This window comes from Cicer arietinum, chromosome 5 (genome assembly GCF_000331145.2).
Source record: "Cicer arietinum cultivar CDC Frontier isolate Library 1 chromosome 5, Cicar.CDCFrontier_v2.0, whole genome shotgun sequence".
NCBI classification, from domain to species: Eukaryota; Viridiplantae; Streptophyta; class Magnoliopsida; order Fabales; family Fabaceae; genus Cicer; species Cicer arietinum.
Window position 1 is genome coordinate 23,553,150 of NC_021164.2, and position 18,557 is coordinate 23,571,706.

Here is an 18,557-nt window from a genome sequence, read left to right on the forward strand (position 1 = left end):
ATCATGTCACCGTATACACCTTTAGAACAAAGAAGATCGATCGTGAACTTCTATAAAATCAACTCTTCAAAATAACATATATTGTATAAAATTTTAAACTTTAGGTAAGAAATTAAAATATGAATTTTCTGTCAAAGTCGTCTTACATGTAATGGAAAAGAGAATTTTAGAGTTTCAAACTTAAATGAAAAAGCAAGAGAGAATTTTCTAAGAAAAATATGCTTGCAACAGTTTTCTAATTTGATTTTATAAATTATTTCTTGATGATTAAAACTCATAAATCCAAAGCAAATTATGAAAACTGATATTGAAAAAGTTAATTTGATAATTGATATTAGTGCAAGGGCCAAAAACAAAGACCTGGCACAACCACACAGTCGTTCAAGAATAATAATGTGCATGTGATTTAATTGAGGTCCACTTCTTTCAATTATTTGCTATTAATATCTTTAAATAATATTTTAAAATTAAAAAAGTTTAGATATTTCAATTATTGGCTGATGCTATGGTGTATCTTAGACTAGTGTTTGAAAGTCACACGAAATTCTATGACCAACAACACTTTTAGAAAATATCAGTTAACAGTCCTTCTAATCTTTAGAGTTGAAATAGTGACTCAATCATTGTTAATTTGATTAAAAAAAAATGAATGTTTTCCTCACAATTCAACTCGTTGAACAAACATCAATGAGACTTTCGTCACAGTCATTAAGACAAGATAACCGTTAATTTATACTTTCAAGAAATATCATTGATCGTCATTAGAATTTCAAATGACTTTTTAAGCAACCGATTCACAATAGACTACCTATGAAGGTGTTCCACCATAGAATTATAGTATTTTAGTGGGGTGTGTACATAAGAAAAAGAAAAAAAAAGAAAATATGTATAGTCTACTGCAAAATTTCGAATTTGTATACTAGTGACATCAGGTGGATAATGAATAGAAGATTTCAATGGTAATAATATTCTTGATCATATGAGTGTTCACTTACAAATATGAATTGAGAATTTGACAATGCTTACTACATTTTAATCTTGCTTATGCAGATTATGAAGGATATACAAAGAAGCAGATGATAAGAAAATACAAACTGAATAACTAAGTAAATCCAATCCTGTGGCAATGACAACCATTTTGCTCCTCTCAAACATTTTTACAAGAAGAATCATTACAATAACGTGTCCAACTTTTGTCTTCAATTCATCAAGTGAGCTTATTTTCATCCACTTAGGCCTCTCCTGAAAAGGAGACATCATATACAAGTTCGTTAAGATAATACAACTGTTAGATCGATAAAATTAAATATCTATAAAGAGTTATGAAATAGAGTAACCGATAAGAGTTTTTCATAACTGGAGGATCTTCATTATATGTAATAATTGTATCCGATCCATTAATCAAATTCGTTAGGTTTAGAATAATCTATATGAACGAATTAGTGTCTGTACTCTATTTACAACTTTAAAATATATCAGAAATATTTTCTATGATTACCTTCAAAGCGAACATTCCAAAGAGAGATGATCCTTTAAGAGCACGATCGACGGCAGGCGATACATCGGGAGGTGTGTTGCTGATGAACAATCCATATAAGCCCATACCAAAAATCAACATAACAGTACCAGCAAGATAAACATCTGCAGAAGCAAGTTTCATTCATTTTAACTTAAAACTTCCAAAGAAACTAAATGGAAGTAAAGTTGACCTATTTACTATGTGAAAATATTTTTTGTTTTCGTTTTCTATTCTAAAATATGCAGTCATTTTAACTTACTAATAAGAAGACGTGAGACTCTCATGAATCATTTTGATTTAGAGAAGATGAAATGCTATCTAGAAATGAAAATGTTTTCATAGAGTAGATGGATCCTAAAACTTTCAAATGTAAACATGAAAAGAAATGCTATTTGCATGTTATAGATGATTTAGAGTGTTCTTTCTGATAATGATGGAAAATAATATTATCTCAGCATAACAGACATTTGATAACATTAAAAAAAAAATTATAATAATTAACTTTCCTATTTTTGATTTAATTTTTCTTTAATATTTTCTTGGTCTAATTAGTTAGAGTATATAGTATAAATGATAAGTTACCAATTGCTTCAACTAGCCTCAGAACCATCTTTCCAGTGTGAACTCCTTTGACACAGCTGGACCAATAGACTTTGTATGCGTCAACAATATACACACAACCCTAAAATAATTTAAGATATTATTAATATGACATTAGCTATATTGTTTCATCAACACTTATCAGAAAACCATCCGAAGCAAAGGTAGAATTATCATTGAGGGAATTCAATAACAGAAAATTAGAGAAATCACTTCATAGTTTCCCCAATATTAATAAGTCACGGGTACTGCTAGGGATTATTTGGATTGGTTTAGATTATTTGGATTGGTTTATTTGAGTTTTTTTTAATAATTTTTTAGAAACCTTACTTAAATAGTTTATAACATGTTCCAGTTTAACTTTTTTATCTTTTGTTACAAAAATAATCTTTAATTTATGATTTATATGAAATGAATTTATACTATAACACTTAATTAAATCCAAACAGAATCATTAACTATGTTAAAGGGGAAAATGAATTATCAATTCTCTCATGTTAAAACTTTACTTGACCTTGTCACATGAAAATTTGTATCTTTAAAATTATTATTCTCACGTGACTACAAAATTTTCATGTGACAAGATCACGTGAAATTTCAACATGAAAGAATCCATTCGCATGTAAATGCAAGATAAAACTACCTACTATAGAGTATAGAACAACAAAATATATCTATTCCGATAAACCACTTAATTAAGTGTTTATAACATCAATACTTTTCATATAAATGTTTATGGATAAGTTATTTCTATAACAAAAGATAAAATAAAGTAAAACTATTTTCATAAACTATCTTGGAAAGCTTATAGAGATAAGACCATCATAAAAACAATTTATAGACATTTCATAAACAGTTTGCATAAGTCTTCTGAACAGTATAACAAATGCTTATGTCAGAAGAACTCGATTGATACAATACATACATTTAGAAAGCAGAGGAGTGAGCCAGCCAAGGAACCTCCAACAGCAAGGAGTGCAAAGAAACGGAAGTCGAAAATGACCTGATCAAGATCAACACAACCAAAAATATTTTAATTAGAAAATGGAATGAATACTAATTAATAATGTACATCACTTTGTATAAAATATTGAAAATGAAATAAATTAATTCATATGATAAAAACATATGTAAGTTTCTCATGTTCCAAAATACTTTGATCACAGTAAAGCTTATTTTGGCATCAGCGTAAATTTATTTCTTTATTCTTGTCAAATTACAAAGGTTTCTGTTCTGTTCTGATAATTAACTCATTCTGCTTAAAGATTTTCACATAGCAAGCAATCCTTCACATACATTTTTCAATTCTTTAACCACTTCCAAATTAAATCTATTCCTATATTATTATTTTGATATTACCTTTTTTTTAAATTTGAAATTTTATGTCCAATAGAATATATATTATATAACTCAATGAGACCACATCGTCCACAATATCAGGGACCCTTCATTTTCTTTTTTATAACTTTGGTATTAGTAAAATAAAGACCACAAGTTTTTTTTTGTCCGTTGATGAAATAAATTTACACATAAAAAAAGTACAAGTTACTAAAATAAAAAGTTACCGTTATTATTATAATGTTTAATTACAGTTTTAGTTCTTTTATTTTGATCAATTCACGAATTCGGTCTCTTTATTTTAAAATCATATAGTTTGGTCCTCATGCTGAGTTTTTAACTATGAAACGGCGATATAATATGTTTTAAATAATGTGACATATTATACAATGATATAGAATGATTAATTGCAATAAAACCCTATAAAAGCTTAACTTTCGACTTCAATTTTTTTATTTTTATAATTTAATTAATGACATGAATAATTGATGCATCTAGATGAGTTCTATATCATGAAATCATATAACACATCATTTAAAATATATCAAATCATCATCTTTTTAGTTCAAAAATCTAAGGGAGAGACTAATAATGTCGACTTTTAAAATAGGGGAACCAATTCCGTGAATTAGTTAAAATAGAAGGACCAAAACTGCAATCAAACCTAATGATAATAAAGGAACAGCTTAATGGCAGTTTTAATTCCTCTGTTATTACCAATTTACGGAAATGACCCCTCTATTTTAAAAGTCGACGGTTTTAATCTCTCCCTCTAATTTTTTAATTAAAAAAGTATGGAATTGACATATTTTTAATAACGTGACATACAAATCTTTGATATAGAACCATCTAGATGCATTTATTATTCATATGTCATTAATTAAATTAAAAATATAAAAAAAAATGAAATTAAAAGCTAAATTTTTAGTGCGTTTTATTCTAATTTCATGGGTGTTGATCATATTACATTATTGTATTATATGTCACATTATTTAAAATCTATCACATCATCATTTTTTAGTTAAAAAATCAAAAGACAAGACATAAACTGTCGACTTTTAAAATAAAATGACCAATTTCATGAATCAGTAACAATAGAAAGACTAAAATTGTAATTAAGCCTAAAATAAATATAATTTCTTCCTAGCAGAAATATAGTCACTATAAAAAAATTATTTGATTTTAATCCTTTCGTGGTCTTTAAAACAGGAAATTTTACTTTTTGTCTTCATTGTCTCGAGTCTGGTCTATACAGTTATGTAGGCCATATGGAATGTAGTACATGATATGTAGACCATTCAACGACTAATTTAAACACTAACAAATATTAATGGAACTAGAACAATATATCATTTTCTATACTAAAATGAAACAAACACTTTTATGAAACTGAAAAAAATGAAAATTGATATATTTGCATAAATCAAAAAATATATATTTTCTATATATTCATATCATCATATAAATTATAAATAAAAAAGTTAAATGACAAAAATACCCTTTCGATGGTAGACTCGATATTTCGAACCATCCTAACAAGTGGGTTGCCATTGGAGTTGGCATATGCATAGTTAAAGGCAGGCTCAGGTGGCCTAGATTCAACATAAGGAGTTGATGTAGTTGAAGAAGGCACACTCAGTGATGATGATGGTGCTTTGGAATCATTGGAGGAAGATGAAGAACTTAAAGAAGCATTTGTATAAGAAACTCTATGGGGAAGATGTGTTGAACTATGGATGTGAAGAGAAAGAGAGGGTGTAGAAGGAGTGATGAAGGTGTAACAAGAGATAGCCATTGAATTGAAATTGTGTTATAGTTAAACTATAGACTATGCTTTTTTTTACTATAATAATAAGATCATCTGTTTGATGGTAATATCTAATGTGATTATAACCACACATGTGGCTAATGAGGACAAATGTTGGCGGCATGAAAATATCAAACGTTTTGTTTTTGATAATGAAAATATCTGTTATTTATTTGCTTTTGGTTTTATTCTTTTTTTTTTCCAAACATGTGTTTGTGCAAATACATGACTTTTCCTACGTGTTCAATGTATCTTTTGATTGATTTTGTTTTTATTTTAGTGCATTTCAAACTTTTTCAAACAAGAATTTTGAAATATCAAGTCGATATTATTTTACATGATTTTAGTGCTCTGTCATATCTAATGTTCATCCTATTAGCATCCTAATGATACTCATAAGACAGTTGATATTTATGTTTCGAAACAAATTGCAAATCTTTGTCAAAAAATACATTTAAGGAGTTGATTTATTAGAAATTTATTTCTCAATGTAAAATAATAATAATAATAATAATAATAATAATATTTTTTATAACAAAAAACTCTTTTAACTTATAACATCTTGTTTTTTGTGGCACAGTGGAAGTTAATTAAGGTTGTACTTGTAGTTGTCATGGGTCTAATGAAATAAAATTTGGAAGAGATCACAAGTGACAGCATCATTTTTGAACAAAGATGAAGCTCCAAATGAAGCGGAAAAAAAATGGATGATGCTCCAAAAAGAGAAGAGGAATGGAATCAAATAAATAAAATTCAGGCAATATTTTTTAACATTTACCACAAACAATCCTTATAATGAATGCATATAATTTCTTGAGTATACTTTTAACTGAAATTTCAATCCGTCAGATAATGTCATTACCACAACCAACCATTGGCAGCATAATTGCAAATGTTACAGGAACATAACAATCAGTGCTTTAACATATGAAGGAGCTTGGAATTACTTGTGTATCAAAGATATGGAATAATGTCAATAGTTATGTGCATTGAAAATCTACAACTTTACTATTTTTATGCAAAATACTTTTCATAGAGAGATTGCGCGATTGTTAGGGCGTCTCCTTTGGCCTTGACTGGATATAGCTCATTACCTTCCTGCCATTTGTTCGAAATTGAAATCCATTGTTTTCGCCACTCAATCAACTTGAACTTCTCATTCTGTCTCAAGCTTTCTGATAAATGACTAAAATAGGTTGAAGCTCGTGGGAGATAGTAATTTTCCAGTATCCCACTCCAAAATTTGTTTGCTAATCAGAAACCATGAGTAAAAAGAAATCGTCAAAACTAAAATCAAGAATGAAACAGGCGTAACAAAGTTCAATGATGTGTTTTACCGTAATCGTGGAGCTTGCTCTGAGTAGTTTCATTTGTATCATACCACATAGTCACTTGTGTCCTTGCATTCCATTCATACTGAGGAGAAAAAAAAGGTAAGCCAACCAATTTATATACTAGAATGTTATCTAACCAGTAACAAGATGAGAATTACTTGATTCATGTACAATCAATGAAAGATAAAAAAACAAAATGGGATTTTTCTAGTTAGTGAAAGTATTAGGCATCTTATATGTTAATGTAGCCATGATTTTGATATGCATTGTCATGTCTTATTATACTTGAAATGAGGAAATTATTATCTCACCATAACCAAACGAGATATATTTTCTATGCTTGTGAAGTCAGTTCGTTAACTCTCCTAGTGAAAGTCATTGAAATGTTGTTGTAAAAATCATAGTGTCACATGGAAAACAGTTGGTTTATGTAGACGGGTGACAATGATTGTTAGATAGGCAAATGTAGATCGTCCTGGAGATTGCTACCGATAGGAGGTCTACTTCGGACTACTATGTTCTTACTCAAAGGAATCTAATATCTAGAAAAAGCAAGAAGCAATGGTTGTTTCAAGGTCAAATATAGAGATTGAATATTGTGCTATGGATAACATGCGAACTTTCGTGGCTAAAACACCTTCCTCCAGAACTAACGTTTAGTGAGTTAGGTCCTATGAAGCTTCTTTGTGCTAAAAAACTACTTCCATTCCTCTTCTCTGCTTCACTTCTGGTAAGGCTCATCATTCTTCTGTGTTATCATGGAATGATTTGTTTCCTTAATTGTAAATTTCTACCTTCCTTATTAGGCTAAACAAATAAGGCAACATAATATTTGTACTAAAGAATTGTAAATGGACGTAAATGCTGAGACTATTATTTATAGTGGAATAATAGAATGACAAAAAGCGCAAAAACCAATTTTGCTGACATGGTATTTGTAGGTTTACGATCAAACCTGTGATTCCTTGGCTGAAATCGTGTTTTCTTCACCTAGCAACGTACTTTGCGATTGCGTTCACTTTTCCTCGTTGCTACTCACAGTGGTTCTGGTCGAGTTTTCAATTTTCTGTTGTGACTTTGTAGTTTGCAATTTCATTTTTCTGTTTTGGGAATTTGTGGTTCTGATTCGCATTTCTAGTTCTAATCGTCGTGGTACCTATCGTCGTGCTTGGCCTTGCTTCTCTCTTTCTTTGTTGTTGCTTGCTATTTTCTGCACAGGTTGTGGTTCTGACTTGCGTGCTATTGGCTGTAGGGCTTGTGGTTTATTGGCTTCTCACTTTGTGACTGGTCGTGGATCTGATCGCAGTATCCTTGTTCTTTTTTGGTTTCTTGCTGCTTTCTATTTGTTGCATGGGTATTTATTCTCTTTGCTGCACGTGTACTTGCTTACTATTTGGTATTTGTTGCTGCTTGCTATACTAACATGTTTACAGTGTGAAAGACAACCTTTGTGTTCGTTTCCCAGGTAACAATTATGCCTTTTGGGAATTTCAATTTATGGATTCGCCTAGATGAAGTTTCTAAGGCACCGGCAGAGAAAGTTGCTTTAGATACGTGGAAAAGTCAAAGATACTCAAATTATCTCTTGTATTCTCAGTACTACTGATCTCCATATGATCAATAATATGTGCTCTTTCTTCACAGCTCAAGAAATGTGAAATGCGCGTTTACAACCAAGATAATACAACCATTAGAGTTGGAGATAGCCAATTACAAACAAGGTAATTTTTCCGTTGAAGAGTATTAGTCTGATTTTTTAAATTTGTGGACCTAACACTGCAATATTATATGTTGTTGTTCTCAAAACTTCACTCTCGGCTGTCCAATAAGTCTATGACACCAATAAACGGTGCATCGGACCTGTCCAATATCACGAGAAATTGATATGCAACATGTGCTCTTATACAGTTGAATAGCCGAGGGTCAAGTTGTAGGAATAACAACATATAATATGATAGAGTGTTCGATCCATAAATTTAAAAATCTAAAATAATACTGTTGAATATACAAATTAACTTTTTTGTAATTGGCTATCTCCAACTCCAATCGAAAATGTTTGGCTGTATTATTTTGGTTTTATATACGTATCAAATAATTCCACATTTCTTGAGCCGTCCTAAAAAAACACAAATTATTGATCATCTGGAAACCAATAGTGGTGAGAATCCAAGAAATAATTTGAGCATCTTTGACTTCCCACTTATATAAAACAATTTCTCTGATGCCTTAGAAACTTCATCTAAGTGACTCCATAGTCCTTTCCCTCGGACATACATCTTGAACTAAAATTTCCAAGCGGGGCGTAACTCTTTGCCAGTGAGGCAGACACAGAAATTATTTTTATCTGAAGTTGTCATGATGGCAGAAAGATAAGCTATGGAATTGCTTTGACTGAAAACAATCCTTCACAAGGTGTTGACCAACAAACTTGCCAAAGAGAACGAAAAACTTCAAAACTGGTCATCTACGGGAAAAAAAGCCCACAAGTGTGTCATCCAACAACACCAACAAAACTGTTGACTTGCGACCAGAATCGAAATCCCAAAATCACAGAAGCAGAATCACAACCAAGAAATCATGGAAGCAAAAATCACAAGAACGAAACACAGAATCATGATCAAGGAGCAGCAGCGAGAACGAAATAATCGGGTTTACACAGCAATGAGAATCCAGAACAACAATTGAGCAACAGCGAGAGTACAGAACCAGGATCAAGTAGAGTGAGAACAAAATTGGAACTCAACCATGAATCACAACCTCAAAGGTCAACAAGAGCCAAAACAAGAACGAGAAAATAATTACAATTGCAACAAAGACGACACGATTTGATCAACCAGATTGATACCATCTATAAATAATAGTATGAGTAATTACAGATAATTACAACTCATAATGGAAAATATTCCATTGCCTAATTTATCTAACCTATTCATTAAATTATTTAAAATAAAGACGGAAATCAATTCCTCATTAACAGTGTTGATTTATTTTCCCATTTCTTCGGTGATTTGATTTAGATTCATAGCTCAGATTTTTTAGTCCTAAGTTTTGGGGATTTCCTTTTATGTAGAGCTTGTAAATGTATATTTGTACAGTAACATCAAATAATGAGATGAGAAATGCATTCAGTTTCAAGTATCTGTTACGAAAACAATTTGTCCTCACCTGCTTCAGCTCAGGTGGATTCACTGCCAGTTTCTTGGCACTCTCAAGCCAAGTTCCAAGAAGGAAATTATCATCAGCAGCAAGCAATAAATCAATATCTTTTATCAGTTCAAGGAACTTATGGCTGTTCAAGTGCAAGCCATCGATATTCTTCTTCTGAAATGAAGAAACAGCGTTGATGTATACTTGGTTTGCAAGTTTCGATAATACTTGCCGTGTCAAGTCAACCAGGTCATACCTGTCAAAAACATAACATTTCTATTATTATCTCACATATTCTCTTTGTGTGTTGTCCAATCGATAGCTTTAATACCATATTAGGTTTTTCTATTGGCTCTAACTCACTTTACAAACCCAATTTCTAAGGTGAGGGGTGGCTCTCTTTATAAACTATGTTTAAGCCTTATTTCTTCTCAAAGTGGGACTTAGGTGTTTCCTAATGATGTTTAACTTTGCTCCATTAACATCACACTGGGATGATTAAAATACAATAAAATTTAGCATATACTAAGTTGAATAGATTACCTATATGTGAGACTTCCGGTGAGATTCTTTCCGCCGGCTAGGAATAGTTGTAATGCCTTGATCACATCTTCAGGAGGATACCACAAATGAGTCTGTGGCATATCAGCCGGTGTTGGCTGGAGTAAGGATCTTTTATTTCCAGGGGGCAAGAAGTAAATTTTCTTTTCATAGCTTGATATGTCAGATTCAACATTTGTGGATGGATCCCAATCAGGAAGCATTACAATATAATCATGGTTATGATCCTGCCATAAATTGACAAATTTGTCCCAATCAGTATCCAGGTCAGATGCTGATGTCAACAAAATGAAATGTAACATGTACTCATTCCAGTAGTATATACATGAAATGAGCTACCTTAACTTTGTAAAAGAAAATTTATAAGAGATTTACAGCAGATGGAAAAATTCGAAAGGAAATCCGAAATCATGATACTTACACAAAGTTATAAACCATGACTAATTATCATGAAAATAAATTGTTATGAGTTATTATTGTTCTTTATACTCGAAGGATGGCGAAAAAACTGAATAGTATTTCTTATTTTCAATGTTTACAAAGTTTGTAGTTATTATTGTTCTTTATACTCGAAGACAAAGATTATAATATATAGAATAAGGTACATAAATTCTAGTAAAGGCTATCTGTTGATTATAAGATCAAAAATCAGAATCATAGGATTCTGATTTGTATAGTTATTAGTATGTATTAATTATGATTTTAGTTTTATATTTATTTCCATTTAGGATACCATTTATAGGGAATTCAATTTCCTGATTTCCAGCTTTATTTTAGTAGTAAATAATTAAATTACTTGTACTATTTATAATCAGAGTCTGATTTAGGATACCATCAAGTGAATAAACAATCACTTATCCACATGGTATCAGAAGACAAAACAGAAGTCACACCCACAGAGACTGGCATAAATCTTGCCACAAGTTGAATGACCAAAACTACCTTCAATGGGAGAGGTCAAAACCACTCTGCAACAGGGACAACAAAGGCAATGCAACACACAACCCACAAGAAATGGAAGAGAAACAGGATTTATCTCCATTCAGCAAAGAACAAATAGAGGCTCTGCAAAAAATGCTCTGGCAAATTGTTCTTAGTTCTGAAAAATGTGGTACAGCTATGCTAGTTCAAAAAGGTAATCTTCTACATGTTTTGCACACTAGCAAAGGAAAACCAAAATCATGGAGATATAACAATATTTGACAATATTTCTCTGGATTTTGTACTGTATGTGCCCAAACTTGATTGCAACTTGCTGTCTATTAGCAAACTAACCAAAGACTTGAGATGTGTCGCTAAATTTTTTTCTCAATCTGTGTGAATTTCAAATTTTAGAGTCGGGTAAGACAATTGGTATTGCTAAAGAGTGTGCTGGACTTTACTACTTGCAAGTTGAAGATTTCTCTAAAGAACTCAAAGCCAATTCTAGTGCAGTGATTTCTCCAAATAGTGAGGAGTCTGTAATGTTGTGGCACTATCAATTAGGTCACCCAAATCTCATGTACTTAGAGAAATTGTTTCCCTGATTATTCAGCAAAAACCTAAGGAATTTTCAATGTGAAGTACGTCAGTTGTCCAAGCATACCCGAAACACATACTCACCTAAACCATATAAATCCTCCTTATATGATTTACCACACTATGGATGTGACCTTTAAAAATCAACCTTATTACCCCAAAGAAGGGATTTAGGGGGAGAATACCTTAATCAAACAACAGAGTTCCAATTTTTGGGTTTTGAGATAGTCGAACAAACTGCAGCAGCAGAAACAGAAAATCCTGCACCTATTGAATCAGTTGAACCAGTAAATTCTACACCAACAGAACCAGAAAATTCAACCAAGCAATCTGAACCTTTCCTTGAAACTGCACTAGTAGAAAGTACTACACAAGAAGTTGACTGAAAAGTTTACACTGGAGGAAGAAAAACAATCTGGTGGTAGAGTCAAAAACTGCTCCAGTGCAAAGCCATGAATCTAACCAGGCTCTAGAAAATGGATTGGGTAATACTCTTCCTAACTCAGAACCTATCCATACGAATTCAACTAAAAGTGATGTTCCTATTGCACTAAGAAAAGGAAAAAGAACTTGTACTCAACACCCAATTGAAAGATTTGTGTCGTATGGGAAACTATCACAAAAATATCGGGCATTTGTAGCAGCACTCGGTTATATATTCCAAGAAATGTTCAAGAAGCCCTTCAACAACCTGAGTGGGCAGCAGCTGTAGCTGAAGAGGTTCATGCATTGATAAAAATAACACTTGGGAAATTACTGTTCTACCAGAAGAAAAAAAGCAAATTAGATGTAAGTGGATATTCTCTGTCAAGTAAAATACTGATGGGTGCATAAACCGATACAAGGCTCGATTAGTAGCAAAAGGATTCACCCAATCGTATGGGATAGACTATGAAAAGACATTTGCTCTGTGGCCAAACTTAACTTAGTATCAGTCATACTATCCATGGCTGCAAACTTTGATTGGCCACTACACCAACTAGATATTAAGAATGTTTTCAGACATGGTGAGTTAGAAGAGGAAGTATACATGCAAATTCCTCCGGGACTTGAATCATCCAGCACCTTAAACAAGGTGTGCAAGCTCCGAAAATCCTTGTACGGTCTCAAGCAATCCCCAAGAGCATGGTTTGATAGACTAACTTGGGTTGTCAAAGAAGATGGATTCATACAAGGCCAATCAGATCACACTATGTTTGTCAAACACTCCTTTGAAGGCAAGGTAACTTTATTCGTTGTGTATGCTGATGATATCGTTATCACAGGTGATGATCATGAGCAAATCAAACACTTGAAAGAACTCTTGGCTAAGGAGTTTGAAATCAAAGACTTGGGGCAACTTAAGTATTTTTTCGGGATCAAAGTAGCTCATACAAAAGAGGAAATATATGTTTCTCGAATAAAATACACCCTAGACTTACTCCAACAAACCAAAATGCTTGGGTGTAAGGCTACCAATACTCATATGGATTCAGTAAGCAGAAACAACTTCGAAGAAGGTCCTCTACCTGACAAAGATAGGTACCAAAGTTTAGTTAGGAAATTAATCTACCTAACTCATACTCGGCCTGATATTGGATTTGCCGTGAGCATGGAAAGTCGCTACATGACAAGTCCTACTGAAGTTCATGGGGTTATGAAGTATACACCGACTCAGATTGGGGTTATGAAGTATACACCGACTCAGATTGGGCTGGATATACGTCAGAAAGAAAGTCAACTACCGGTTATTGCTCTTTTGTGTGAGGAAAAATGGTCACTTGGAGAAGTAAGGCAGTTTGTGGTAGCTAGAAGCAGTGCAGAAGCTGAATTCAGAGTCATGGCACAGGGCGTGAAGAAATATGGCTAAAGAAGATACTCGATGAAATCAGAGTTTCAACCAATTACACTGTGAGGTTACATTGTGACAACAAAGTTGTCATCAGCATCGCAAAGAACCCAGTTCACCGTGATAGAACAAAACATGTGGAAATTGATCGGCATTTCATAAAGGAGAAGATTGATAATGGTACTATAAGTATTGATCATGTCCATTGTGCTATCAAATAACATACGTCCTAACTAAAGCTCTCTCAAGAAATACATGAAAATATCCGATCCAATATGGACATGATAGATATCTACCACCTAGATTGAGGGGGAGTGTTGATTATGAGATCAAAAATCGGAATCATAGGATTCTGATTTATATTGTTGTTAGTATGTATTAATTAAGATTTCAGTTTTATTTTTATTTCCATTTAGGATAGCATCTATAGGGAATCAGTTTCCTAATTTCCAACTTTATTTTAATTATACATAATTAAATTATTTGTACTATTTATAGTTCTTATGTAATCAGTATCATCATCAAGCGAGTAAATAATCACCTATCCGCAATATCCTAAAAACTCAGTAGAGTTTTATCGAAAAAAAAGAATTCGGTAGAGAGAATAATAACTAAAAAACTCAGTGAATGAATGTCCATCATTTCTATCATATTATACAATTTTGTTGGAAATCCCTTGGTGAGTAAATATGCTAACTGAAGTCCAAAAAGGATGTAAGTTGTAGTTATAAGACCAATATCCAATTTCTCCTTGATGAAGTGCCATTTTATCTCTATAGGCTTCGTTTTCTCCTGATGATTTGGGTCAAGTGCAATTCTAATGGCAGACTTATTATCACACAATGCTAATGGCATGGTCTTAGCAATATAGATGTCTAGTACTACAACTAGTATAAGCCCAAGCCCACAAATAAAATATAAAGACTAATCCTAATTAAATGAAAAAAATACAAAAAATCTAGAAATCATGTAAGATGCTTTTAAATATTTGAAAATACAATCAAAAGATATTATGAAGTAATAATCTTAAACAGAAATCAGTGCATAAAATAAATACATACAGCAATTCCATCAGTACAGTTGTATATTGTATGATAAAGTATCTCCCAGGCAGCGTCAACTTGATGAGTGGCTTTACCATATCGTCTATGGGAATAGCTCTTGAGCCATTCCTGCAAGAAAAATAAATTTATGATTCTTCACTTAAGAAAAGTCTTTATATCAAATGCTTAAAAATAATTTTCAAGAATTAAAAGAGAGACTTTCTCACAAGGTTGAGACACAAGCAACTAATGTCCAGTTATATTTGAAGCTAATGCTTAAAAAACTCATAGTTATTGCAAGATTATTCTAATGTTTCTTTTTTGACAAGTGCTTCAAGTTTTAGAGAAGTTTATCCAAACTGACTACCTTGAAGCTATATCCTTTCTAACACCCATATTTCCATTTTTCTTTTCTTAGTACCATAGCATATCTATAGCGTGTATTACGTAACGGATAAGAATGTGGAAAAAAAGCTAGTAAATACAAATTTCAACATATGAACATGTAGAGAGCATATGAACAACATTACCTGGATTTTAACTTTCTCATCACGAAATGCCATTTCAGACATTAGCTCATAAACAATAGGATTGTGCTCTATTCCTTCCATGCACATACCAACACCTACCTGCATAATACATTAGTAAGATAACCTTAAAAATCAGAATGTATAAACTAAAAATCAGGAAACGCAACTGCTAAATACTTTTCCAGCCGTATTTCTGAAAGAGAAAATGATGAAACAAAATGAAGAATAGATAATGATTAACCATATTATATACACATTAATACATAGGGTTTAACAGCATTTCTCATGTTATTCAAGCTTCAAACCTATAGAAACTTGCAAACTATTGTTGGCTAAACATTAGCTGTACCATTGTCGAGTTTGCACTGACACGAGCATCAACAGGCCCTGAAGCAATTGCATCCAAAACACCGTACATTTCAATATTACCACCAAAATTATGTAGCATGCACCTGCAGAAAAGTAAGATTGAGAAAGTATGATTCTTTAGAATATTGTATATCTTCAGAGAAAGTAGTAAAATAAGCTATTAAAGAGCTAATTACCATATATAAGGAGTACCATAAAACTGAAAAGAAGTTTGCCATATTGGTTTTACATCAGCAAATAGATCAAGAACAATCATCTTCCCAGATGGAACAGACTGTAAAAGTGCCTGCCAATAGTATCACACATAGTCAAAAAAATGTTTTATTCTTTAATTCTTGTTGCTAGCTAATGAACCAAGAGAGGAGCCTGAGGGGACCATTAGTCATAAAGATCTTGCTGAATATATGGGTTTTAGATAAAACGAAGAGAGAAATAACAAGAAATTTAACAGCAAAAGAATAATTACTAAATTTTAATTTCAATTTTCTGCATCCTCGCATAAAGCACCATTCACTGCCATTTATACACACATCGTAAACAACATTCTCACACTCACTACCCAACATACAAACCACACCTCAATAGCTAACTGCATCTCCTTGCCCTTATCATACAAGAAGCAACACCTTCATAGCTTCCCTGTTCTGCTGCTATGAAAACCAGAGAAGTAGAACTCCGTGTCTGGAACAACGACAATAAATGGAGAAGATAGAAAACAGAGGCATGCAAACTTGTAAGATCAACTCCAACTGTACGAGTTAACTTGCAATTTTGACTACCTTGAGCCAAACTATCAACAAAAATGTAGAATTAAATGGTTTATCTATAGGCATAGTAAATGACAGAATATTATGGTGTCGTTTGATCCATGTAGCTCTCCAGCTAGTTGGAAAATGTTTTTTTGTTGTTTTTGTGTGAATTTTGACAAAATTGAAAGCATCTATTTGAGGTATTATGATCTAACTAGTGTCTCCGGATACCAAGAAGAAAAAAGAAAAAACACAAATATTCAAGAAGACAGAAGAAATATGGTTATGTATCAGTATTTCATACTTTCATTTGAGGTGGCTTCCAAAATGATGAATCAGAGTAGAAGAGCCATCCCTGCATATTTCATTTATATTTGTCAGCTAAACATCATTATACAAATGGCACCAAAATATTCATGAATAAATATTAATTTTTGTTGTCTTTAAAAAACATCAAACAAATCCTTCACATCAATACCAATATAATTTTATCATTCTGAGTATTCCTTTCTCTCCCTCTCTATTACCTAATTCATTCATGTATCATTCACCTAATATCTTAAACTTATAAAAATAGTTGATACATAAAATTCATGATAGAGTTGTTTCCAAAAATGAGATGGTTATAAGTATATGTATTTATAGGATACATGATATTATAAGGAATCAAAAAAGGAAATAGAAAGATCCATAGTCAATTAGCATACTTGCATTAACCACACAGCATCTTTGTCACCCTTGGAGATGCCTTGATATACCGCAGCTCCAAGAGTTGATATATAAGCCGGATCACTGGTAGGTGGGGAGTTTTCATTAAATGTGTCACTGCAGTAAACAATATAATATGTATGTCAACAACCGAGAGTAATCAAGAATAGAAACAAACTCGAGTCTTGTTAAAAGTAGTGTAAGCACGTGATTGAAGTCAATAAAGTTCATAAACAAGCGAATATGCCAAATTTAATTAATGAACATGTACATCATCATATAAGAGAAAATGCAAATCAAAGGAAAAATGAAAAATAGATATGGTATATCATCAACTGGCAACCTAATAGTCCAAGAAAATAATAATATTAAGTGTTGAGGACAAGTGATTGTACCAGTTGTAGATGTCTGTTACATCCCCATATTCTGTAAAATTTAAGAAAATAAGTCAAAATTAAGATGGATAATGAGAAAGAAATAGAGGGAAGAAAAAAATAATATTATGGCCATCATCACCCAAAGACTAGAAGTTTTGTCCTGTTAGGAGCACAGAATGGTTGAGTTTTCAGAGATTTGAGAAAAGCAAATGAATGTGTATCCTGCATTTAGGGTACCCCCTTGTGTCCTTGTATGAGTAATGGTTGGGGCATTCTTGACTAGGATTATGAAGGTTGCTGACTTTTTTACTAGATTAGGTTAGTTCACCTAAGTTACCTCCTGTAATTTTTATTAGATTCCTTCTCTCGCGTAACAGACTTACTCAACACATTTCCATTAATAACCTTTTCCTTGTCTACCTCTTTTTCATTCAATGGTAACACAATTGAAGGCTCAACAATCTTAGAAAAATATGTCCATAAAAAGAAAGAAAGTAAGAAGAGAGAAACTAGGCACACCTTTAATTTGTTTCCGGATAAAAGCTTCCCCAATTTCAACAAATAGAGGATCGGAGGGATCAAGAAGGTATGTGCAGCACCAGCGAGGATCAGCATCAACGGTGTTCCTGGAAGCAATATTAATGAAACAACTTCGTTGATAAATACATGGAACGATGAACCTTTTAAACTGGAAAAAAAGCATAAGCTGTGGATGCCAAAAAAAAAAAGTATTATACACTTGTTTCAATGCTACGAAAACAAACTCAAGCAATGGATGCTAAAGAAACTAACACTGAAACATGAGTTACCTGAGAAATGAACAATCTTACAAAAGAGAAGTGAAATACCAGTCACCAAGTCTAGTTATTTTTGCCGAAGGAAATATCTTTGCCAAAGCAGCCGGAACATTTCCAGAGAAGGATGGTAAGACTTGAATATAAAAAAATTCAATGTTAAATCAGATCATTAAATTCAGAAAAATGTATCCAGGAGTTTGAGACTGTAAAACCATTTTCCCCTTTGTAAATCTGAATGCATTATAGAAATTGACAGATCATATATATAGATACATGTGTTGGTGCCAAAAGGAAATTCATGAAACAAGTTTTCATGTTTTGTGGCGCGAGCA

General features: G+C 32.4%; 2 protein-coding genes and 1 long non-coding RNA gene across 4 annotated transcripts in view; 1 reads left to right on the forward strand and 2 right to left on the reverse strand.

Annotated features, from left to right (window-relative positions):
- Positions 1-937: 937 nt before the first annotated feature.
- LOC101507820 (uncharacterized) lies at positions 938-5,314 on the reverse strand. The gene is made up of 5 exons (XM_004499884.4): positions 4,956-5,314; positions 3,045-3,122; positions 2,102-2,201; positions 1,499-1,641; positions 938-1,242 (listed from the first exon to the last, which is right to left on the reverse strand). The coding sequence occupies exons 1-5, from the start codon at positions 5,250-5,252 to the stop codon at positions 1,033-1,035; spliced, it is 828 nt and encodes a 275-aa protein (XP_004499941.1). The 5' UTR covers positions 5,253-5,314; the 3' UTR covers positions 938-1,032.
- Positions 5,315-6,054: 740 nt separating this feature from the next.
- The window catches only part of LOC101508141 (alpha-N-acetylglucosaminidase), a 31,030-nt gene continuing 18,527 nt past the window's right edge, over positions 6,055-18,557 (reverse strand). Inside the window, exons 7-19 of the mRNA XM_004499885.4 lie at positions 18,277-18,358; positions 17,948-18,054; positions 17,447-17,477; positions 17,051-17,168; positions 16,648-16,698; positions 15,771-15,880; positions 15,575-15,677; positions 15,226-15,324; positions 14,714-14,824; positions 10,289-10,533; positions 9,764-10,001; positions 6,602-6,680; positions 6,055-6,514 (exon numbers count right to left, since the gene is read on the reverse strand). Of these exons, the coding sequence (XP_004499942.1) occupies positions 6,279-6,514; positions 6,602-6,680; positions 9,764-10,001; positions 10,289-10,533; positions 14,714-14,824; positions 15,226-15,324; positions 15,575-15,677; positions 15,771-15,880; positions 16,648-16,698; positions 17,051-17,168; positions 17,447-17,477; positions 17,948-18,054; positions 18,277-18,358 (1,610 nt within the window). The 3' untranslated portion in view covers positions 6,055-6,278. The remainder of the gene's footprint in view (positions 6,515-6,601; positions 6,681-9,763; positions 10,002-10,288; positions 10,534-14,713; positions 14,825-15,225; positions 15,325-15,574; positions 15,678-15,770; positions 15,881-16,647; positions 16,699-17,050; positions 17,169-17,446; positions 17,478-17,947; positions 18,055-18,276; positions 18,359-18,557) is intronic.
- On the forward strand, positions 7,140-9,733 carry LOC113786721 (uncharacterized). 2 transcript variants are annotated; one of them, XR_003473005.2, is made up of 2 exons: positions 7,140-7,328; positions 7,851-9,733. It is a non-coding gene; the product is annotated as an uncharacterized lncRNA (long non-coding RNA). The 2 variants fall into 2 exon arrangements; XR_003473004.2 differs by lacking the exon at positions 7,140-7,328 and adding an exon at positions 7,371-7,750.